Source organism: Kwoniella newhampshirensis, chromosome 3 (assembly GCF_039105145.1).
Source record: "Kwoniella newhampshirensis strain CBS 13917 chromosome 3, whole genome shotgun sequence".
NCBI lineage: Eukaryota > Fungi > Basidiomycota > Tremellomycetes > Tremellales > Cryptococcaceae > Kwoniella > Kwoniella newhampshirensis.
This window is the reverse complement of record NC_089957.1, coordinates 242887-264727: the sequence shown is the minus strand read 5'-3', so window position 1 is coordinate 264727 and position 21841 is coordinate 242887. Positions and strand designations below refer to the sequence as shown.

General features: G+C 50.5%; 6 protein-coding genes across 6 annotated transcripts; 2 read left to right on the top strand and 4 right to left on the bottom strand.

Annotated features, from left to right (window-relative positions):
* Positions 1 to 313: 313 nt before the first annotated feature.
* On the bottom strand, positions 314 to 2692 carry IAR55_001447 (uncharacterized protein; the record flags this gene model as incomplete). Its single annotated transcript, XM_066944574.1, has 3 exons — positions 314 to 822; positions 891 to 2297; positions 2353 to 2692. The coding sequence occupies 3 exons, from the start codon at positions 2690 to 2692 to the stop codon at positions 314 to 316; spliced, it is 2256 nt and encodes a 751-aa protein (XP_066804497.1).
* Positions 2693 to 7564: 4872 nt separating this feature from the next.
* Positions 7565 to 11975, bottom strand: IAR55_001446 (uncharacterized protein; the record flags this gene model as incomplete). Its single annotated transcript, XM_066944573.1, has 15 exons — positions 7565 to 7834; positions 7900 to 8583; positions 8642 to 8745; positions 8807 to 8912; positions 8968 to 9217; positions 9277 to 9406; positions 9466 to 9585; positions 9640 to 9793; positions 9855 to 10531; positions 10587 to 10787; positions 10838 to 10995; positions 11058 to 11196; positions 11259 to 11381; positions 11445 to 11574; positions 11643 to 11975. The coding sequence occupies 15 exons, from the start codon at positions 11973 to 11975 to the stop codon at positions 7565 to 7567; spliced, it is 3579 nt and encodes a 1192-aa protein (XP_066804496.1).
* A 441-nt stretch (positions 11976 to 12416) lies between these two features.
* Positions 12417 to 13275, top strand: IAR55_001445 (uncharacterized protein; the record flags this gene model as incomplete). The annotated part of the gene is made up of 2 exons (XM_066944572.1): positions 12417 to 13015; positions 13083 to 13275. 2 exons carry the CDS (start codon positions 12417 to 12419, stop codon positions 13273 to 13275), a joined length of 792 nt encoding a protein of 263 aa, XP_066804495.1.
* Positions 13276 to 13359: 84 nt separating this feature from the next.
* IAR55_001444 (uncharacterized protein) lies at positions 13360 to 14215 on the bottom strand (the record flags this gene model as incomplete). Its single annotated transcript, XM_066944571.1, has 2 exons — positions 13360 to 13725; positions 13787 to 14215. The coding sequence occupies 2 exons, from the start codon at positions 14213 to 14215 to the stop codon at positions 13360 to 13362; spliced, it is 795 nt and encodes a 264-aa protein (XP_066804494.1).
* A 650-nt stretch (positions 14216 to 14865) lies between these two features.
* On the top strand, positions 14866 to 17815 carry IAR55_001443 (uncharacterized protein; the record flags this gene model as incomplete). The annotated part of the gene is made up of 11 exons (XM_066944570.1): positions 14866 to 15800; positions 15861 to 16391; positions 16453 to 16490; positions 16551 to 16568; positions 16628 to 16680; positions 16739 to 16866; positions 16960 to 17124; positions 17192 to 17334; positions 17418 to 17578; positions 17640 to 17683; positions 17752 to 17815. The coding sequence occupies 11 exons, from the start codon at positions 14866 to 14868 to the stop codon at positions 17813 to 17815; spliced, it is 2280 nt and encodes a 759-aa protein (XP_066804493.1).
* A 505-nt stretch (positions 17816 to 18320) lies between these two features.
* IAR55_001442 (uncharacterized protein) lies at positions 18321 to 20714 on the bottom strand (the record flags this gene model as incomplete). Its single annotated transcript, XM_066944569.1, has 8 exons — positions 18321 to 18374; positions 18449 to 18619; positions 18678 to 18695; positions 18772 to 19004; positions 19072 to 19624; positions 19677 to 20466; positions 20513 to 20604; positions 20652 to 20714. The coding sequence occupies 8 exons, from the start codon at positions 20712 to 20714 to the stop codon at positions 18321 to 18323; spliced, it is 1974 nt and encodes a 657-aa protein (XP_066804492.1).
* Positions 20715 to 21841: the final 1127 nt, after the last annotated feature.

Sequence of the window (21841 nt, the reverse complement as noted above, 5' to 3'; positions counted from 1 at the left end):
AAACACTTCGACTAGGCACGCCACACCACACTTCAACCTGGTCTCATGGACTGTCAACGTTGAAACGAGTTGGGACATATGCCCTGCATATATATCGTATCACACTACATTCGTGCTTTTTCTTCTTCTTCTTCTTCTACTTCTCCGTTACGCTCGCTACATTCGCGTTTCGATCGCATTTGGTAACGCTCTATGCATGGCTTTCGCCGGATCTAACTGCTTCGCTTTGTCCTTCTTCTGCCGGTTCCGCGACGCCACTTTACCCCCTCACCGTCTCCTCGTTTCTCCAATGTCTCTCGATGATTGGATTGCTTTACTCATCGTCCTCACCGACCTCATCAATCTCTTCGTCTTCTTCTTCATCCCCTTCGCCGCTCCACTCTCCATCTCTCGATGTTCGTCTTGACCCACTCGCAGATCTGTAGCTTCTTGCGGCCCCGGGAGGCGGATGAAGATACTGACCATATCCTTCTTCTTGAGCACGAGGGTTAAATGTCATCCTTGCGTATCTCGGATCGGGGTTCGCCTGATATTGACCACCTGGACCGAATCCTTGATGAGACGGGTAGAATCCAGGTGGCTGAGGGTGAAATGCCTGGTGTGACATGGCGTGGTGTGAGGGATGGCCGTCGGGAGCTTGAGATCGATCGGATGGTTGAGAGTGAATGAGCGGAGGCGGGAAACGTCCTGCTACTGCTGCTGTAGCCGCAGTAGCAGAACTTCCTAGCTGGTGGACCTTGGCATGACGCTTGAGGTTTGACTGGACCGAGAATCGCCTGCCGCACGAAGGTTCCTTGCACACGTATGGCCTCTCTCCAGTATCTAGCAAGTCAATGCAGATGTCAGCATTCTATTCATTTGAACGATCAAGGCAATCAGATCATACTCACGACTATATGTGTGTATTCTCAAAGAGCTCGGCCTCGAGAAGGTCTTAGCGCAGTACGCACACGTGTACTTCGGTCCGCTGGCCCCACCACTCTTGGACGGACTGTCCTCTCTATCATCCTCGCTGCCCCGCCTGAGGTTTGTTTCCTCCCCTGAGGCCGGTGCAACTCGGTTTGCCATTTCCGCCAAGACATCCATCCCTCTCATTGCCGGATCGCCTTGCATTTCCACATCTTCATCGACCTCTGCATTCCTTCTACTGTTATTCCGCTTCATTCCTCGGGAAGCAAGGGAGTCATCCGCTATCAGCCCAAGGCCGGCAGCTGGACCCGTGGCCGGATGAAGCGCATCCGCTGACTCTGTTCGTTGAGGCCAAGGGCGGCGCGGTGATTGCACAGGAGCTAGGGGCTCTGAGAAAGATGGCTTATCCATGGCAAGGCTGGGAGGACCGTTGAGCATAGGCGAAGCGTGTCTTCTGAGGGCCATCGCGACGTCGTCTCCACTTTTGGCTTTTATGATCTCGGTCAATGAGGATCGTCTGAGCTCCGGCCTTTCGGCAGAGTCGGGTGTGGAAGGTCGTGTGAGAGATTGGCGACGAAGCCGATCTCTGTCTGATGCTTCAGATTGAGGGCGGGTAACGGTGGGTGGTGTTGGTACAACGAGTTTACCATCGTCCGTCGCTGCAGCTGCAGAAGGTGGTGGCAGCATCGCAGATGGTCGCCGGTCGAACAGCGGGGGTGTTTGCAAGGGAGGTAGCATCGCAGAAGAAGGAGATGAAGTCGAAGGAGATCGGTCTAGCGCCACAAGATCGGCAAAATGTCTTGAAAGCTGGCCTCCCACTAATGAGGAGCTCCGAGAGGCAGCAGACGGTCTGCGAGAAAAAGAGGGAGGATTGGGGTGTTCGATTGACGGTGAGAGAGGTCCCGAAGTCGAACCGTAAACTGAATTCTGGGACATGGCTGCTGACATAGCTGCGGAAAGCGCTGGAGGAGGATGCAGGCCACGAGAGCCTACGACGCTCGCTTTTCTCCCTGCTGGCGAATCAGTTGAAGGATACGACATGTTCCGGCTCTGCGCCTGCCATCTCAATAGTGCAGACTCTTCGGCGTCACGCAGGGCTGGCGGACCATCTGATCTCCTCCTCTTTGACTCGGGCTCGTCCGGCACGAACGGCTGAGTAGTAGGAAATGAGTTTGAGCGGTAGGGACTCAAATGTAACGGTGATCCTCGGTCTCCATACTCTGGAGCCCACCAGCCGACAGAGTTTTCCGGGACGGCCGACGATGCTAGGGACGAGAACCGCGACGTTCGTGCTGAGTTCGGAGATCCGGATGGTGAAGTTGGAATGAGAGAAGGCAAAGAAGGGGTCTGAAAGAGTGAGGAGGACGATGGTGTAGATGGATGATCGGCTGCAACAGTGCATAAGTAAGCACATTGACGGTTTGACTAGTCATGACCACTCACCTGCTACGCCGAACAAAGACTTGATGCCTGGAAGGTTGATCGCCTCCGTGGGTCGGGAACGTTCTCTTAGCGCATCTCGTGAAACACTCCCTTCCTCGTTGAGTCGACGTAATGGATGCTTTTGGCCGAGCTCCCCGTAGCCTTCTTCGTCGATCTGCGGATCGTCATCCCCCGCCATTGGGTCGAACCGGGACTGTCTTCGCGGCAACATCGTCGATGATATTTTGCTCGACCGAGGTGAGAGTGCCTCTTCACGGGGCAGGAAGGGAGATGCGGCGTTGGGTTGAAAGATCGTTGTTTGTAACCTTGCAGATGATGTGAATGATCCGGCAGTTACCATTGATGCTGTATCAGAAATGGATGAGGAAGGCGAGTCCGTTTCCGAAGCTGCTTTTGATATCGATCGAGACCAGGACGAAGAGGAGGAACGCCTGATCCTAAGCTGTGAAGTAGAGCGAGACGGACTAAACACCTGATGGGGGGAATCGTGTTGATGAAATTGTGGTTGGGGATGGGACAAGGCGGTGTACCGGTAGCAAGGTGAGTTCGAGACAGTCATTTGGCCCAGCGAATGTCGGCAGGATTGGCAAAGCAGCGATTGAGAGGCGTCGAAAAGCGCACAGTCGTTTGACAATATGGAGTTCCGAATTTTCAGTGGCGGGACGATGCCGATCAAACAATAATGTTCGTCGCCATGAAGAACAACACGAAGCCAAGGCAAAAAGGTGGTTAATTATAGAAAGTAGGGAACAGGGCGAAGTTGCGATGAAAGGGTTGAAAATGGGGAAGCACACGAAGATGAGTTAACGAGACGTTTCGAAAAGAAGCAAGGCGAGACGCAGGAGAGCCGGGAAGGGGACCGTCGATCGTTGTGATAGGCGAGGTTGATGAGCAATTGAGTAGATACCGACAAAACGATCAAGTCGAAGACCGAAGTGGAGGGAAAGGCCAGTGTGATCGAAGGTACGCGAAAGGATGACCAGATCGGTGGGGGCGAGATCGAGAAAATGATGTTGATTATGTGAAGGTGATGGGTTACGATTGGTCTGTCAGCTCTCCATTCCAGGACGTGCAGTATTTGGAGACAAAAGGATCCGAAGCTGTCAATCAAAGCCACAAGGGGGTGCGATCAAAGCAGAAGCATCATTACACAGGTGAGAGGTTGCGCGTCCATTCGCGAAATCCGGAATGAGGATGACTCCTCGTCGAAGGAGGGGTGATGGGTGTCGAGATGAGATGAGAGGAAAGAGGACAGGAGCCCAAAAGGATGACCGTGAAACACAAAAACGGACGGCGAAGCGGCGATCATGGGAAACGATCTGCTTGATCGCCCGAGACCTTCAATATCCCGAGAACCGAAAGGCTATGCCGGATCCTTTCTTCCTATTATCACACGTCCGCGAAAACACAAAGTCACGTCCTCGTAGAACCATCCACCCACATGTCCACCCGGAAAGAAGGTAGACAGAAATAAGACAAAGAAACTCACGAGGGTGTTGACCTTCTACACTGTCCAGATCCGCTCCTATATTCGCTTGATTCTATTTCACTCGTGTTTCGAAAGTGGGAGGGGAAAGAGGGGGCCGGCGATATTAGAATAGGAAGTATCGACAAGTGATGCGTTGAAAAAGTGGGTTGGAGACTGATTGGGTAGATCAGATATTGTGCCGCGGGTGATCGACGAGGTGATGTTTGGCTTTCCGCTTCTTCTGAAGAGCTTGATGAGATGATCGTCGGGATGAGCGTCCTATCCTTTCTCTCTTTCTATCTTGTTGGTACCGACTTTCCGTGTATTAGGTCGTTTGCCAAGCACTCCTCTTTGCTTCTTCTTTTCTTACTATCACTTGGTGATGTCCTGTCTCTATCTTCTTGTCTGTTCCACTGATCCCAATAATGTCAATCTGTCCAAATTTGGTCGACGAGTTGCAAAAGCCGGGTTCGGCGTCGTCGTAAATTGATTGATTCGTTTCCCCCGCTGAGATCCAAGGGTTTCGACGATCGTCTTGTTCTTGTGGAGCCGAAAGGAACGGTCCCAAACTAGATTATCCGAACTGTCCTCGTGGGGTACAGGAATGGGATAACAATAGCCAGATCCCCAGCCGATCAGCCCGACAACCTTTTTCTTTCTGGATGGGCTGGATGAGGAAAGAGAGAGTGGAACGATGATGTTGAAGATTGCGGTGTTGTGTTGTTCCTTCCGGTCGATTGACGGAGTTTTTACAAGTGAACAATGAGGGAGAGAACGATTAATACGATATAAAATATATAATGGAAAATGTATGATAACAATCTCGTTAATCTTCTGCCGGAGCGGGCTCTGCCTGTGTTGCTCGTTCAGCCAGATCCTCGGTACCTAATTTCGTAGAGGTAATGTACCCAGAGAAGGATATCAATACTCACCGGGGAATCCACCGATGTCCCAAAGACAGGACAATGTCGATCGCTTTCGTTTTGTCTTGGACGATGATCCACGGTCGATCAATCCAGCACCTTGACCGATTGCTTATGATCCTTCTTCCTTCTTTGAGATCCGAGTAACGGAACTCCGCCTATTCTGCACTACGGGCGAGAAGACTGGAGTGTGCGTCTGCGTTGGTGTCGTCGTTCCCCCTCGCGTAATGTTGGAGCAAATAGAGAGCAATCAAAGCACCTGTCCCCGTACGAAAAACAATATTTTCCCGTATCGTTACACCCCCCCAATAGATGCTTTACCAAATCCACTCTTCTGCTCCCAGTGATTTTTGGTCGGAAAGCGGTGTGCCCGTCTGTCCTTGCCAAATGTTTTGGAAGGGCCAAGTATTGTCTCACAATGACGAGGAGGCGAAAGGGCGAGGGGAGACTCTGTACAACGTGTCGACCGTTATGCAAGGGATCAAAGAGACGAAGAGTAAGTCATGCTACGATGAGTAATAATGAGAAGTGAATGGTGACGAACAAATAACGTACATCTAAGGGGGCGGGGGGGGGGGGGGAGGATCTGTCGCAGACGTTTTGCGGCAAGGTGAAGATTAAATTCAGTATATAGATATTTGTATGGGGAAGGCAAGAATGAACGATGGACTATGCGACTATGCTTCCGGTCTCATTACCATTATTCATTATTCGATAATAATGGTTTACGCGCTCTCTCCTTGCGACTCTGAACCGATGCACGACCCGGCAGTAGCGCCAGCGCCCGCTATCTGACAACTGAAGGAAGCAAAATGCGCCATTCTCGACGAACAGAACAGTCAGAGGAAGGGACGACACGAGACATGAACGGGGGGGGGGGGGAGTGGGTTTGCGCAGACGGAACGGCACACAGGGAGAGAGACGGGTTCGCTCTGTCGATCCCCAAAATCACATCAGGGACGGAGGATGTCTTTTCAGGGCAGATTGGAAAATCCGAAATCAGAAATATACAAGTTGGTTCCGAACTCTCCAAGCAGACATACTGCGATAAATTGACGGATGAACACACACGAGGTGTGAAGGAGGAGCGATACTTTCTGGTCAAGCGGAGACTCGAAGCCAGAACAGAGCACTTGTCCCTCTTTTTGTCCCCCACCCCCCCCGTATCAACACCCCTCTCTTCCCGAACTATACAGGAAGTGTAACACACAAGACAGCCGTCTGACTGTCTATTTGCGTGAATGGGCGTGGCGTTACGCCAAATTACGTGAGGCGTTGACCCCCGATGATCCCATAGGATGAGCAGTATGATCGACGAGCACGGGAAGGCTCCTTTTACACTAGTAGTTCTTCGCTTGCTTGCTTGCTTTGTAGTCACCAAATTTCAATCGACCTCTCGGTCCCGGCATGGCGCATTTTCGGTTCGACAGGTCAGAACTTCACCCCTTTCGTATTGTACGACGCTCGATATTTTCTGGGACTGGGAGATGAGAGATGAGCCTGGGTGGTGGCGGGGGGTTGTTCGGATGAGAGGAGAAGAAAAAAAAGATCTACAGGGCAGAGGTGAGGATCCCGCCCTCATCTCCATACATACATAACGTGCAGGAAGGAGCCGCATGAATCTGTAGTACGTATACATGTTCTGCGTATGCTTGCCGTCGGCGATATGCGTCATGGGCTTTTCACACACACACACCCTATCATGGCCCTCACAGCTCCCTCAAAGGAACACATCCATCCTCCCTTCACCCGTCGTCTTCGCGAAGACGTGTGGAGCGAGCGCATACTGTTCTGCCTTTCTTCCTTCGGATTCTGAGCAAAGAAGCCCCATCGTCCGACTCGAAGAAGTGAATGACTGAAAGGTCCCTCCCTCTTGTGTTTGATTTGTAGATCCAAGACTCTGTGACTCAGGGCCAGGGTCCTTCTACACAAGAAAAAAAAAGAAGGGCTACCGCGGTGCTCGGAATAACCTGATCTGAAGTAGTATCGCGTGTGTGGAACCGATGCTGGCGTGTGTGGAGTTACAGCTTGTTGTTGTGTTCGACCTGAACGCACCAGACCAAGGAACAGCTTGATCAAGGTCTTCGGCTCAAACCTTGCGAGCCTGCTTCCACGACGGTCAAGTTACACAAGAGATGAGGAACAGATACGCCGTTTCACATCTGGTGAACGAGCATGCTATTTCTGACAAGACAATGTGATCTCCACATACCTGCATTGTGTGTATTGACCGCCAGGCCGTTGGGAGGAACTTGCCCAGTCCCACCCTCTCTTTCCTAGCGTCCAGCACAATCACAATCGTTCAAATGTAAACTTACACCGTTTCCTCGTCACTCACTCACTCGGAGGTAATTTCCCTTCTCTTCATAGAGTGGCACCGCTCACATTCATTCGTCAATCAATGAAACGATCAGAAGAGCGAGTCAAAGGTGATCGGAAAACGTGATCCAGTGCCTTCGGAATTAGCTTGGAAAAGAGGCAAACCCTACCGGTCGTTCCTCACGCTAACGAACGATTTTTTGAGACTAATCGGAAGGGTCGTCGTGTCTAGTGATCTGCTAAATGGATCGGAATCGCGTTCCGTGGTCTTGATCCGGAATACTGCAGTACTTGTCGATAAACGCTCTGCCTTCATGGACATCTCTGGCACTGTTCAGGGATACGAGAATTCATGCTCATTGCAAAGTGTATGAGGCGTCAGTCACGGTGAATGGGTTTCAAGACAATAGTCCATCAACGATTAGATGAATTTGCAAGTCTTCAGTAGTATCACATTGGTACTTCCGATCAAGATCATGTCATGTCATTACGTCGTAACTTCCTACTCCCCATAAGTATACTCAACCTCATCCACCGCTCCCCCTTCTCTCTCCTCATGATCCCTCGTGTCCATCTTGATAGGCATCGGACCTCTCGTATCGATCTCGTCTTCGTCGTCGAAAACGTCTGCTGCACCTAGACCCAGAGCTCCAAGTCCGTTTGTTATACCCGGGACAACGGGTCGGAGCGGTGATCCGCCCGAGCCTGAAGATGAAGATCTTCGACGTTCCGCCGGTGAACGCGGTAAAAGAGCAAGTGTCGGGGACATATGCTGCGTTGAGCAAGAGAACTCCGTTAGCTGGAGTTCTAGCCAAGAATGGAGTATCCCGTGCTCACCTCCCAGGTGTTCTCCCCATCTCCGCTTTTCCGTCTACCATGTCCTCTGCCCACTCTGCGATCTCGTCCTTCCGCGTCGTCCTCGTCCGACCTGTCCCCACCAAACCCTGCACCATTCAGCCTCGCCCCTTCTCCCAATTCTCCCACGCTGACCACACTTTCCGAATCGCTAATCTCTTCTTCTCCATCCCCTCTCATAATTTCGTTCAATCTGTTCCAAGCCCTATCCCTATCGTCTCTGTCACGGGATCTTCGCCTTCCCCCGTCTGTCATATTCATTCCCTGTCCGGGTATTGCACCACCGGCCATACCTCCTGCACCGCTGAGACCGAAGTCATCCCAAATATCGTTAGATCCTTCTCCGTTTCCGAAAACCTCTCCAAGCACATCCTCGTACTCATGCAGCCAGAATTCGATCATACCATCGGGGTTGTAAGGCAATGTTGGAGGTGCCACACTCTGCCTTGGGGGGAAGACGTCTGCTTCTCCAATGGAAGATTTGCGAGGATGGCCGCCTTGGGCATGAGGATGATCATGGTGCAGAGCAGGATCTTCCAAAACCACAGCTGAAGTGGAGTTTGACCGTCGATGCCCTGCGTCGGGAGAGGGTAGAGGAGCAGAGTGAATGGAGTAATGCCGTTTATTGTAAAATTGCACCAAAGAGCGTAGCGCGTATTCCTGGGGCTGACGAAGAAGGTACAGTGTCAGCTAAATGTACAGGTTTCTGGATCTGGTGGCTTACCAGGGCGTCTTCCAGTTCAGTATCTTGATCTGTGCCACCCAACCACTCATCCCTAAGTTCGGGACGACAGTTGAGATAGATGGAAGTGATGACCTTCATGTTTGCTGCGTTATGTTGTCATGAGTTCCATGACTTTCTGAACCTCGTGAAGGCATTGCAACTCACTTTGACGCCATTTTCGCCCGCACCATGGCATTTGACTTTTGATGAGCTTCAATATTTGGAGCTGGATCATGGGGTGATTGACCCGGAGCATCCGCTTGAGGATTTGCTGTATCATTTCGTCAGCCTAGACTTGTCACAGCAGCGATCGGGCAGCCACTTACCGAACTCTTGTACGTGGTCAACATGTATGTCCTATGGCTTCTATGCTTCGTGATCTTCTGCAGAATTTTCAAGAAGTTGATTGATGAGAAGAAATTTCTCCATGAGTATTCGCTGATGATTTCCACTTCGTTTCCATCTAAAGACGGGGCTTCGATAGGTCGTGGAGAGAGTTTGGGAGGTCGAAGCATATCATCTTCTGGTCGATCCGAAGGTGAGCGAGAGCAGTTGAGTTGGCAGTATCGAAAGAAGCTGCGAGACGGTACGGCATGAGGGATGATGCTCGTTTCTCATGATTTTGCAAGACTCACTTCCAATCTTCCAATTCATTCTTGGCTGTGACAAAGGGCAAGAGCTCGTGAATCCCAAACATCTTGAGCACCAACAATGAGCAATTCGAGTCGAAAAGTAGTTGCGCAAGATAGTGAAACTTCAGGGTGTCTAAAATTGATCATGCTCAGGACTAACATATTACCATTGCAGTAAGGACAAACACTCACGCGACGCTTTGAACCATTTGAGCAGAAGTAGTAAGATCGCAGAGATTGCTTTCGTGCTGATTTCCCGATGTCTGGCACTATCGACTTCTTCCATGGTGCGAGGCGGTGCGTTCTCCGGGGCTACGTGCAACGATTAGTCCTGGCCTCATCGCGAGAGTGAGGCAGAAAGCTTACGAGGCACTTCTGCTGTGGGCGAAGTCAAACCTTGTTGCGGCAGACCATTGGTAAGATTGACAGTGCCTCCTGTCCCGGAACTAGCTGTGACTGTAGCGAGCAGTAATTTGAGCAATACTATAACAAAGCTCTGCAATAACGGCAGAGCGTTTTTCTGTACACACAGAGTATGTCAATATAAAATTGCGTATCAAGTGAAATGTTGTCGCGCTCACGTAGATGATCTCAACTCTATGCAGTCGCTTCGCCGCCGCCCTTTTCTCCCTTGCAATCCTAGCCCCTTCTTTGTCTCCTCGATTCAAGCAATCCATCTCCTCTTCCTCATATTGCCAGTCTCTCCTCATCGCTGCTTCAGCTTCCTCATCCTCCTCCTCATCCCACTGCGAATTTGTGAACCCGATCAAACCACTTTTGCCCAAACCTCTTTCTTCTCGCATGCAATCTTCTCTTACTTCCCACATCTGCAACAAGCCTAGAGACACATACTCATGTCGGTGGTAGAGCCTATCGGCCTCTGCTATCGCGAATGGAACGAGACTGGTAGGTGCATTTCCTGATAATCGGGAATATGGAAACAGGAAGGGCCGGGTAGGATCCGTTTGGTATTGTTGTTTTTTCTGCTTTGGTGCCGGGGAAGGGGGAGGAGAAGGAGCAGGCGTGCCAGGCATGGGATTCGATGTTGAAGAGGCACCGTTGCCTTGTTGTCGTGGAGGTGCAGGAGGAAGTTCGGTGGAGTGATAATTCGGTCGCGCAGGTATCGGCTTGATGCCCTCCGCGAGCTTTTCGTTAGGAATGGAGATAACGCTTGACTGGGGAGGGGCGAAGGTAGGATACTTGGTTGAAGTATCCCGTCGCCAATTGGCAATATCGATCGGAGAAGCTTTAGTGAAGTCTACCGGTATTTGTCAGCTTTTACCCGGTCGCCTCCCTGTCGCTCGAACACTCGCTTTTGTCTTCCGGTTTCAATCCCGCCCATTCTCTGGACAGTGCTCTGGCCTTCGCTACCTCTTTCATGCCGCCCAAACACGTCAGTAAGACCTTCCAAAATAATAGCAAGGCCTTCTTGATCGGAAATCCTCTTGGAAGCCTATCTTTCAGGGATGCGACCATCTGGAAAAGCACGAGAGGAAGCGGAGGCGACATAGCCACTAGAAGTTAGTCAGCTACGTTGTGAGGTTCACTGGCTCTGATGACTGACTGATTTCGTCGCCAAAAGTTTCGTCAGTCCTAAAGACCTCGACGATAAAGTATAGCATTCCAAAAAGGTCCATAAGTTCTGCGTTTCCTATATCGTACGGATCGACCTGAGCAGGAACAGTACCAGGAGCCGGACCGCCAGAGACCGGCTTGTCGTCACTGTAAGAATCCGCCGCATAAGTCACTCACTTTCTTTTACAGTAAGGCGACCGACGACTTACGTGGAAGCTGTATATCGCTTCGCAGCATCTCTCAAACTCAGAACTATAGTTGTAACTCCGTCTACCGCTCTCATAGTTTTTGCATTCTCAATGACCCAATGTAGCTGCATTTCGGGTGATGTTGTCTCGGCGAAACATCCTATATGTGGCAAGTTGAGCTCAAATACAGAAAAAGCAGCGGAGTACTGAGAACGGACATACCTTGTATCAAATACAGTAATCTCCCTTGTGCTATCCGTCTCACATCATGGACGGGACTTTCCAACTGTTCCAGCTGTATTTCGATGTAAGCCTTCCTCGCATTCATAGGTGCTTCTGTCCAATCTATAAAACATAGTATTGGCTGGTCAGGTCACTTTGTCACGCACCAGAGAACGGCCGACTTACCTCCCTGGAAAGAGCCTTTGAACTTTTCGGGGTTCTTGGCGACGTGTGCCATCTCTCCGTAGGGGTAAAATTCCTGTAGTTCGTTCATAAGAGTATCGGTATCATCGTATCTGAAGTCGAACAGTTGTGTCTGAAGCGTCCGGCCATTTGTATCGATCAGCTAGTGATACTGCCGAGGTCTTGTGCTTACTGACCCACCTTCTGCTTAGCCGGCATACCAGCCGTGTGCGCTTTCAGTTGGCCCAATGTTATACTATCCTGATTACCTCTACTCCCGCCCATACCACCGTCCTCAAATAGCTCCCTCTTGAGTGGCAACATCGCTGGCGCTCTCGGTCTCGTCAAGATCGGTGGTGCAGTTTGACCAGCTGCGGCAGATTCGCCCGATGATCCTCCGTTTGTCGTATTCCCGGAACCCTCTTCTTGACTGCTAGTACCTGACTGAGCGGTGTTGTTGACGTTGGTGGAAGCAGGAGGACCTCGTCTCATCATGTCCAGCATCCCGCTGAAGACAGGTCGTGCAGACGCCATGTTTTGGTTTCGACTAGGTTGGTCCCAAGCGTCGTTGATAGGGGAGGAAGTGGAAGTGGATGCTACAGTGGAGCGTTTGGGAAGTGTGCCTCGTTTACGCTCAGAGCCAGAAGGAGACGATGACTGCTTCTTGGCCTCGGCCATATGAACCAAGGCGAAAACTTGACCCTCTTTCAGCTGTGTATGTGGGTGTATTGTGCTTGCTGGTCAGAGCAATGACTATGGATTGACGCAAAAGAGTGTAGTGACGCGGGGCAACAGTGCACGGAACACGTGGTAAGTTTGGTCCCGTCAACAGCTACACTGGAAAGTGTTGAATTCCTGGAATTCGTGAGGGTTTCATTCTAATTATTACATTCTATTTCTGTTCTCTGAAGTGATTCCACCTATTCGTGAAGATACGACAGCGAAGACCTTTAGACGACAGGCCCACTTACAAACATGTGGCCTTTTACGCCCTCGCCCGCTGCCTCTTCCTCTCCTAACCCGGATCCCACTCCAAGCACTTCCTCCGCTCCCGCTGCGTCTGCTGACAAATGCCCCGTCGACCACTCTACTCGACAAGCATGGCTCGATGCCTCGTCTTCTTCCACACCTCACCCATTCCATCCTGAGGCCAAGACTCCTCCACCAACGGGCTCAGCTTCTCGTCTATCTCAATCACGAGTGATCTCTTCTATACCACGAGCTCCTGTCTCTCATCCTGGACCTTCCCAACCACCTTCCGAGCACGCAATCCCATCATCATCATCCTCCTCGGCAGCATCATCCGGAGCTCACAAGGACGAGGCTGGGAATTGGGTCTATCCTTCGGAACAACAATTCTTCAATGCGATGTTGAGGAAAAATCATAATCCGAAAGCGCAAGATATGCGAACGATCGTCCCGATCCATAACGCAGTGAATGAGAAGGCTTGGGAAGAGGTATTGAAGTGGGAAAGTCCGTTTGGGAGTGAGAGATGTGGAGGACCAAAGCTTGTCAGTTTCGTAGGTAAACCAAAAGAACGAACGCCAAAAGCTTGGTTCAAGACAGCATTAGGGTGAATAACATTTCGCCAAAATCGTCCTTTAAATCCCTGGCTAATTCTGCGGTTTGTTTTGCCTTAGTTACACGCCTCCTTTCGACCGACATGATTGGCTAGTCGATCGGTGTGGTACTCATGTACGATACGTTATCGATTTCTACACCGGTCGGGCTGGCGATGACGGAAAGGTATCGTTCTACCTCGATGTCAGACCAGCTGTTGATAATTGGGACGGTGTCCAGACGAGATTGTCCGGATGGTGGAACCAGCCCTAATCGATGTCATGCATGCTTACATACAGTTGCTGGCAGGATGCTATATGAAATACACCATATACTTCAAGTGCTACATTTCTCTTGTCATTGTATCCCTTCAACGTGCCATTGTCCCGTATCTGACTTTTCCCACTTTGCCCTCCGCGATGACCCGCCGGGCGAGGAGACATATTCCACTTCTGTAACTTGACCCTTCGTCTTACTCTCAACCGCTCCATCCGATCGATCTGATTCTTCTGAGACGACTCGGGACAATGGCGATGGGATGATTGGGACAAGAGAAGTGGTTCCCACTATCAGGTTTGGCAATGCTTCTGAATCGGATGCATTTGGGGATGGCAGTGATATGAAAATCGCTATGTCGATTGTCGGTAAGGGAGAATCTCTGTCGTTTGAGCCGATCGTTCTCTCAGGCTTCTGAGGGCTGGTCGAAGAACACACAGCCAATGGCTAGGGACAGTGCAACGATCAGCTTTGCGCCGTACAACAGTCATAGGATGACAACACTGACTCTGCTCAGTTCGTGCTCGTCACGCCACGAGACTTCCCACATTTCGGGTCTTTTCATCACCTCTGCTATCTCACCATTCCTATCCCACCTGATTATCCCTCTTCTTCCTCCAATGCCACCGCCTCCCACTCCTCCCGTATCTCCCATCGAATTCAAAAACCCCCAAAACCCGCCCTCCCTACTCCAGACCACCCTGAACTCTTCTCCTCTTTCTCTCGAAATCCGTCGTACCTTGGCGATACGCAAGACGAAGAGGAGTATGAGGACCGAGAAGCCGAATGCGACGAAACCCACCCCGATGGCGACGATGGTCGAGGTGGGGATGACGATCCCGTTGTTCCAATAGTTGCCGTTGTTGCGCGATTGTGCCAGGACGGGATGAAGGAATAAGGGTAAGAGGATGTGGAGGGGGAGAGGGCGAGGGGACATGTTGCCGATGGACCGGAGTATCATGAAGGGTAAGAAGCAATGAGTCGGTCGATGATCATTCGCTTTGTGATGTGAGATCCATCTAGTCAGTCAATAGGGGTAGGTGGGTGTATACTTTGAACATGAACCAAGACAAACCACTAAAGTACCATTGCCCAGGAAGTGAATGAGATTGGCCGCCGTAATGTCATCGAGTGAGCAGTCACGCCACCCGCCATAACTACATGAAATTACATGACATATACACACCCTTTTGGCTCACGATGATATGTGGTGAGGCTTAAAACAACGATCAATTACCGGCGATCAAATAGGTCCGAAAAGGAAAGATCAAAGAGATTTTATCTCTGGCGCCTAATTCGATTTTCAATAATACTACCCGGTGGGATAAAGGCAGGAAATACCACGATCACTTATTCTCTCTCCGTGTCCAAACACCCGGACATGATCTTCAACCTCCTTATACAATCGGAGATTCACACCATCCTCCGTTCAAAACACACCAAGTCCAACAACAACATTGTCCCGTTCTCCCTCCACTCCAGTCCACCACCCTCCCCCCTTGCCTCATCTTCCCTTGGGTCTCTCTCTCTCTCTCATAACCTACGATACCGGTCCAGAGACAAGCGCCTGTCAGATACATAGCCAACATGTCACGTTCGTACGGCGACTATCACCCTTCTGCCGACGAGGATTCTAATAAGATAGGCAACGTCCCGGAGTCGGACATGAACTGGCTCGGACCCCTGCCCTCACAGACCGACTCCTCGCGCGACGCAGAAACGGAATCAGCTCTCAAGACGCTGTTCGGAGAAGCAGCTTCCACGGACCATAGTCATCAAGAACCGACGCTTGCATCAGCGTCAGGAGATCGCGACATCGGTTCACGACTTGAGACTGGGCATCAAGGTCAAGAACAATTGAACAACCTGGCGGCCGTCGCTCAAGAAGGCTCTGTACCTATCGATCCTGCACTTGCTGACTCACCTACTCCCACGTCTTCTGCTGCTGGCGGCAACTCTGGTGCTCCAGTGAAAAGAAAGGCATCATCGCGTGCGAACATGTTGGCCAGAGGAGGAGCGTGTGAATTCTGCAAACGTCGAAAGCTCAAATGTTCCGCCGAAGAACCCACTTGTGCAAACTGCGCCAAAATCGGCAGAGAATGCGTATACTCTCAGAAGAAGCAGAGAAGTCGTGTAAAAGTCCTCGAAGACAGACTACAGGAGTTGGAGAAACGGCTGGATCATCAGAACAACCATCCGTCGGCGGGGACCGGTACGAGCGGAACAGATGACCTGCTACAAACCCCTGAACAGGATGGTGTGGGAGTCGGAGGGACGGGACCAGGAGTCTATGATGATACATTTACCCTGTCAAGCTTCGACCTGGGCTTGACACCGGATAAAAGGTTCGAGCCGGATCTGATGACCCTTGCGGATGCCGCTGCCGCCGATACAAGCGTTGATGCTGCTGGCCAAGGATCGACATTCCCATGGGAGAATATGACACCCGAAGCGATCTCGAACGAGATAGTCAAGGCTATTAGCGGAGAGAAAGGGATCGGCGAGAAGATCCTTTCTCATCTGTGAGTCGACATCGTCGTCGGTGATCCAAGGAAGATGTCGTCACTGACGGGACTGAACAGGATTCAACTCTACGTCGGCCCTCCCTCATTCCCCTTTTTTCATCCCATCATCCCCCCGACGACTCTGATCTCTCGACTAGCCCCGAAATCCGACTCACCCATTCATCCATCGCTATTCCTTTCTTTCATCTCGTTCCTCCTTCCGCTTTCACCGTCGCCTGCCCTTCAATCTCCTGTCATTCCTTCTCTTCTCCAACCTCACGCGCGCGCTTCTTCGATTCATGCCATCGCAGTCGCCGATCCTCGTTTCCTAGACATCATCGTTGCTAACAGTACTCGCGCGTTGAACTATTATGACCAAGCTCGTTTCATCGAAGGATGGGCCGAGAGTGCGGTGTCGCCGGCGATCATTCATGCCACGGGCTTAGATAAGCTGGGTCATGTTGCGGAAAGGTTCCTGAACGGCGAACGAGGAGACAGGTGGAGAGAGAGGGTGGAGAAGGAGAAAAAGCACAGATTAGTTATCCAGAAGGGCGTCATCGTGCCTCCGCCGACAAATTTGCATGAGTACGAGAACAGGGTCAATATCTTGTAAGTGATGGCGTGCATCTCTGACCTCCATGTGCTGATCGCTCACATACCATGTCTGCAGCTGGTTTGTGTATCGATGTGACAGGGCAGCAGCAGTCGGTAGGTCTATTTATTTAGCTTCGATCAAGACCTCAACAGCTCGCTGATGTCTCATCTCAGGTTGGGGATGGCCTTCCGGTACGTTTTTTGTGCACTTTGTCAAATCAGTTTCCCACCTAACACTAAAGGTCATCTAGCCTTTACCGATGAGGAGATCACTACCCCTTGGCCCAAAGAGGAGTATGAGAGTGTGAGTTTGGTGGAAAGAGTATGACCTCCCAGCACTTGCTGATCTGTCCTTTGATCAGCGCACCTCGATACTTGACAATCGAACCATTCATCATTTCATGAACTCGCAGACAGTGGACAGCGCGGCCGACGATACACCACTGTGTGCACAAGTGAAGGCCCTTACTTTGCTGTACCATGCCAACCGGTAAGTATCGCTGGATAAGTGCATTCGTCTTTATCTCAGCTGGCTCTCTGTTCTTACCCTGGTGGTGAGCTGACAGCCCGTCTCGCGAGTCAGACTTTTCGACTTGCCCGATAGTGTAGCTACACCTGAACGTACATCTCGCCTCATCCGTCTCACAAAGGGGTACATGGCTACGTTACGTCGCGTCAAACCGGAATTCTTCGGTGAACGCCCCTCAGAGATAGGACAACTGAATCAAGCCTGGATGTTATTATACACGTACGTATCACTTTCTTCCACTGCGTTGACCATGGGAAAAAGAGCTGATTTATTCCTGCGATGACAGCGTCCTTGCTTTCCTCCACGCGAAAGAGGAAGTCGACGCGATTCCCGGGACCGAACGAGATTATCTGGATCAAATGTCTCATGCGGCGGGAAAGGTATTGGAACATATCCAACTGGCTCAGGTCAACACACTTGACGTCTTCGGTGAGTCAACAACGTATCCGCCCTATATAAAAAGAGGCATCGTTTTACTTCTTCCACACTGACGAGCTTTCCCCAACGTGCAGCCGGGCACGATCTACTCTCCGCCGTCATCTGGCTTCAGCTCGCACGATTGATGTACAAGTATGCCAATCGGATAGTTTACGAGCTTCAAGAAGGTGACGAAGGGAGATTGTTGGACTTGCAAGCCAAAGGAGAAGCGTTCAGGACAGCTCTGATATCAATAGTGAGTCTTTAGCTCCCCACAGGTAGCGTCTGCCGCGTCAAAAGCTAAACATTATTTGCAGGGCAAACACATGCGATATGCGGATGTCTCTGTGCATATCCTAGAGTGAGTGATCCACCGAACACATTGCGGTGTAAACGATACCAAGTCACTGATTGCGCTTTTTCGCACAGTAATATCAGAATCGGAGCAGAATACAAAGCGGGCGAGTTCGAGCGAGGAGATAATGTTGAATGACCGAGTTTGCGATTCGTGAATTTGATTGTGTCGCAGAAAAATTGGGACCCCAGAGGAAACTGAAGTTTGTCCCAAGTCCATATTACTTCATATCTTATACAAAGGTTTGGTGTTCATGATTGTACTGTGAATCATATTTGGGTGTTCCTGGTTGGATAGATATACGTTTTGGTAACACTTGTTCTTCCGTTTCGTGACGATCTGCCTCTATCTTGTGATATCTTGGTCTACTTCGTGTGCAGTGTATGATGATATGCGATGTTCGAGGCATCCTTGACCACTTAGGAGAGAACTCAGTCAACTCAACGTTTTCAGAATATGTATGCATGCAAGAAGAAATTGTGAGACCCAAAGAAAGAGAAAGCAATGATTGTTATACTGTATAACAGGTTGTCGTCTTGTGAACTATGACTCGGGTTCACTATGATTTGCGAACGAATAATTGAATGATGCACATGAATGATTATGATTCTATGAGATATGAGGGAAAAGACAGTCTAGAGAATCACAAGATCCCCTTTTGAGCTTTCTGCAATGCCGCTTGTTTCTCATTAGCAGCCTGTGTGTGCTCGAATCATCAGCCTCTTCAACCGACCCTGACTTGCTCGGACTCTCTCTCTGTCAATGACTCACCTGAGAGATAGTCAGATACGCTCTGGTCGGACTGGGTTGGTGTAAATCGACTCCTGATGCCAGAGCTTTCTTTGCGTCTATCGACAGATTGGCAGCTTTGTTCTCCAATCCGGTTTTTCCTGATCCATCCTTGTCCGAATATTCGAACAAGGATTGCATGAGATTAATGAACTACAGTAGACATTCATGATTAGCTCTGTCGTCCAAGAGGAAATAAGACGTTACTTACCCGCTCAGTCTTGCAGAACTGTTAATGACCAAAAAATCGCGGAATTACCATCAGCAAAGCACTTTGACAATCGCACGCAAGGGCTATCACTGACCTTGGGAACCGAATCCGTTGCCATCAGTCTGAAAATGTAAACTTGAATCCTCTCGTACAGCTTGACCAAAGTCTGCAGTTGACTAGCATGAAGCGTGTTCCCTATTCCAGGTTCGATGTGGCCTTTGATGCCTGCATCTTTGTCTGCTGTGATTTGGTTCATGTAGGCGATGAGTTCGGCTCGGAGATTATGGTCGATGTTCAGCTCGCATGGTGACGCGGGAGCCAGATATGCTATGGAGATGAAGACTTTGTATCAGTGGAGTTGATCCGATCCTCATGAAACGAGTTTACAACTCACTGTTGTAGATGACAAATGCCATAGCGATAAGATCTTGCTGATGCTTCTCCATCGCAGCTTGCCCGCCCGCCTTGCCGCCCTTCCCCGTTCCGGGTGTCGCAACAGCTGAACTTGTCGTGTGAAATCTCCTCTTGAAGTCCTGGACATCCAGCCAGAAACTCAGATTCTCCTCGCAGAAGTTCACTCTCAAGAACTCTCTAAACAGACTTCTCAGCGCTGGTTCTTCGAGAATTTGTTTCAGTCGTGCGGTATGGCTGTCTTTGACGTGGTTGTCACCACCTGGCACACCGGTTATATCGAAATCGCTTCGGAATCGATCAGAAATGGATGTCCGACGTTGTATTTGAGCGCTTGGGCTCGCCTCCGCCGATGAACGGGATTTGTTAAGCGATACGCTAGAGTCTGGAGTTTGGAGGTTCGGCTTGGACGGCGCAGTGGTGAGGCCAGAACCATTCTTGGCGCCAGAAGAAGCTTCGTGCCATTTAGCGGTTTGGATGCCTTCTTTGGTGAACTTGTAAATCGCCTTCTCGGTGGCACGGAACTCTGCTTCTTGCTGTTGAGATACACAATAAGAAACTCGCTTTTTACATCACACAGCGACTTACCATGATGCCTCCTGCACCTCCGCCCGCACCGCCTGCGCGTACCGTCACGACCATATTCCCCTCCTTCACTCTGCCTTTGTCACTGACCAGAATAATCAAGCCGTATCGCACGAACTGACCAAGGATATCGGCAGCCTCGTCCGCGCCGGTCGCTGAGGTGTAGTCGAGTATCCAGTCGATCGCTGATAACGCTGAGAACCAGTATTCGTCCGGTGCCTCCTTCTTTTCTCCTGATGCCGCGACCTTACGCACAATCATACCATTTGCTCTGTCAAGAGTCTCGCCCGGTGGGAGAGGAGGCGCTTTCATGTAGAACCTCGAGTGATAGTATGCTTGCAGTTCATCCTCATTCAACCTTGTGAGATTCGGTTCCCGGCCCGCAAAGCGTCTGTAGAGAACTTCGATCACACCTCGTGTTACTATCATCTCGTCATCCTGCGATCTTCTTTCGAGATGTAGGAGTTTCATGCAGATGGGTTGAGACGCGAAGATCTTCAGTAAATGGTCGGCGGAAATGCCATTCTTTGTGACGAATCGTTCGAGGATATGCAGACCTTTGGCAGTGAGCATGTAGATCCCTCTGTCCTTGAAAGTTCCGGAACCAAGGTCGATGGCGTTTTCGATCAAATGGGAGTCCATGAAATGTTGACACATCCCTTTTGCCATTTCTCGAGACATGGAGAAGGTCGTTGTGGTGGTAGTGGTAACGATGCGGGTAGGATCTTTCGGGTCGGCAGACCGTTGAGATTGGGAGAACTTTAACGAAGAGAGATTCGCACAAGCACCATCACTGCAAGCTGTCAGCTGAGAGTTGATTATTGGTGCTCTGCACTCACGTAGTAAAACTGTTTGGATACGTTTTGAAGAAGCTTCTGTGTGTGTCGAATTCAAGACTGACCACCAGTGTGCAGAATAGATCATGAGTGTCCTGGGTAAGTGTCAGTATCGGGCTGCGCCTTGCTCTGTCTCATTCACCTTCACATATGGCCTACCCCTGCGAGTGGTCTTCATCAGATGGGAGTTGCTGGATGTCGACATCGTAGGCCGTCGTTGTGGACAGCTAAAGCGAAGACAAGTCCGCGAGTGGCAAATGGATGTGTCGGTCCTTGATGCGAGTGCTCTGAGGGGCAAAAATGCTTGTACACCTCCTAGAGATAGTATATCTAAGTAATGTGGGTTGATGCTAGGCTGAAAGAGTAGGTAGGATAACCAGTCCTGATATGCGATGAAGGGATTGTGTGACCGGGAGTGATTTGAGTTGCGAGAAACTGCAGTTGATGAAAGTTGTAAGTCGAGTGAGATGTTGGGTAGATCAAACGTAGTATGGGAGGATACGAGGAGACGCGGTGTGTATATATCTGTATGGGCCGACCGGTCTGAGAGGGAAAGATGGGGAAAGTAATGAAACGCAGGTCGGTGACTTTGAGGGGGTCTGTGCGATCTCCGTTTCAACAAATGGCCTGAAATACGGGCGTATCAGCGAACCATACGTTGATGTTGAGTAACTGTAGGTATGCAGCGAAGTATACATACGGAAGCCAGGAGGATCGTACGGTGAAAGGGGAGCTGTGTGACCAAATGCAGTACGGAGCGGACACCGAACGCTGAGCTCACATTGACCCTCTTATGATGCTGATTTTGTAGACGCCCCTGGACAGTTCTACCACAGCGAAGTGTGGGATGGGATAGTGCCAAGGGACAAGCTGATTGGGTTTAGCAAGATTTGGGATAAAGCTGAAGGGTTGGCCGGAGCTATCAAGCATGATATTCTAGTGACTGGAGAAGGAAAGACAAAAAGGCTTCTCATCGACTCACTGTGTTCCTGCGCTCCGAGACCAGCTTCCGGTCAAGCACCTCTGACTCTGATACAGATTGAAGGAGAGGTGTGAGATCGACGATAGGGGATCCTTTCCTCCTTGAATTGCTTCGCCTTGATTCTCTCTCTCTCTCTGTCTCCGTCTCAATCACACAGGCGTGCAGTGAGGCGATCTGTAACACAAAGGAGAACATTAGCTACCCATCGCTGTAAGGAGCTTTGACCACGCACGGACCTACAATCGGGATTCGGCCAGCGTAGATGTGCTCCTCTCTCTCACTCCTCTTTCCTTGATCCAACGTGTTTCAAGGTCGACGGCACCGTCTTTGCTGGCTGTCTTTCGACTGAC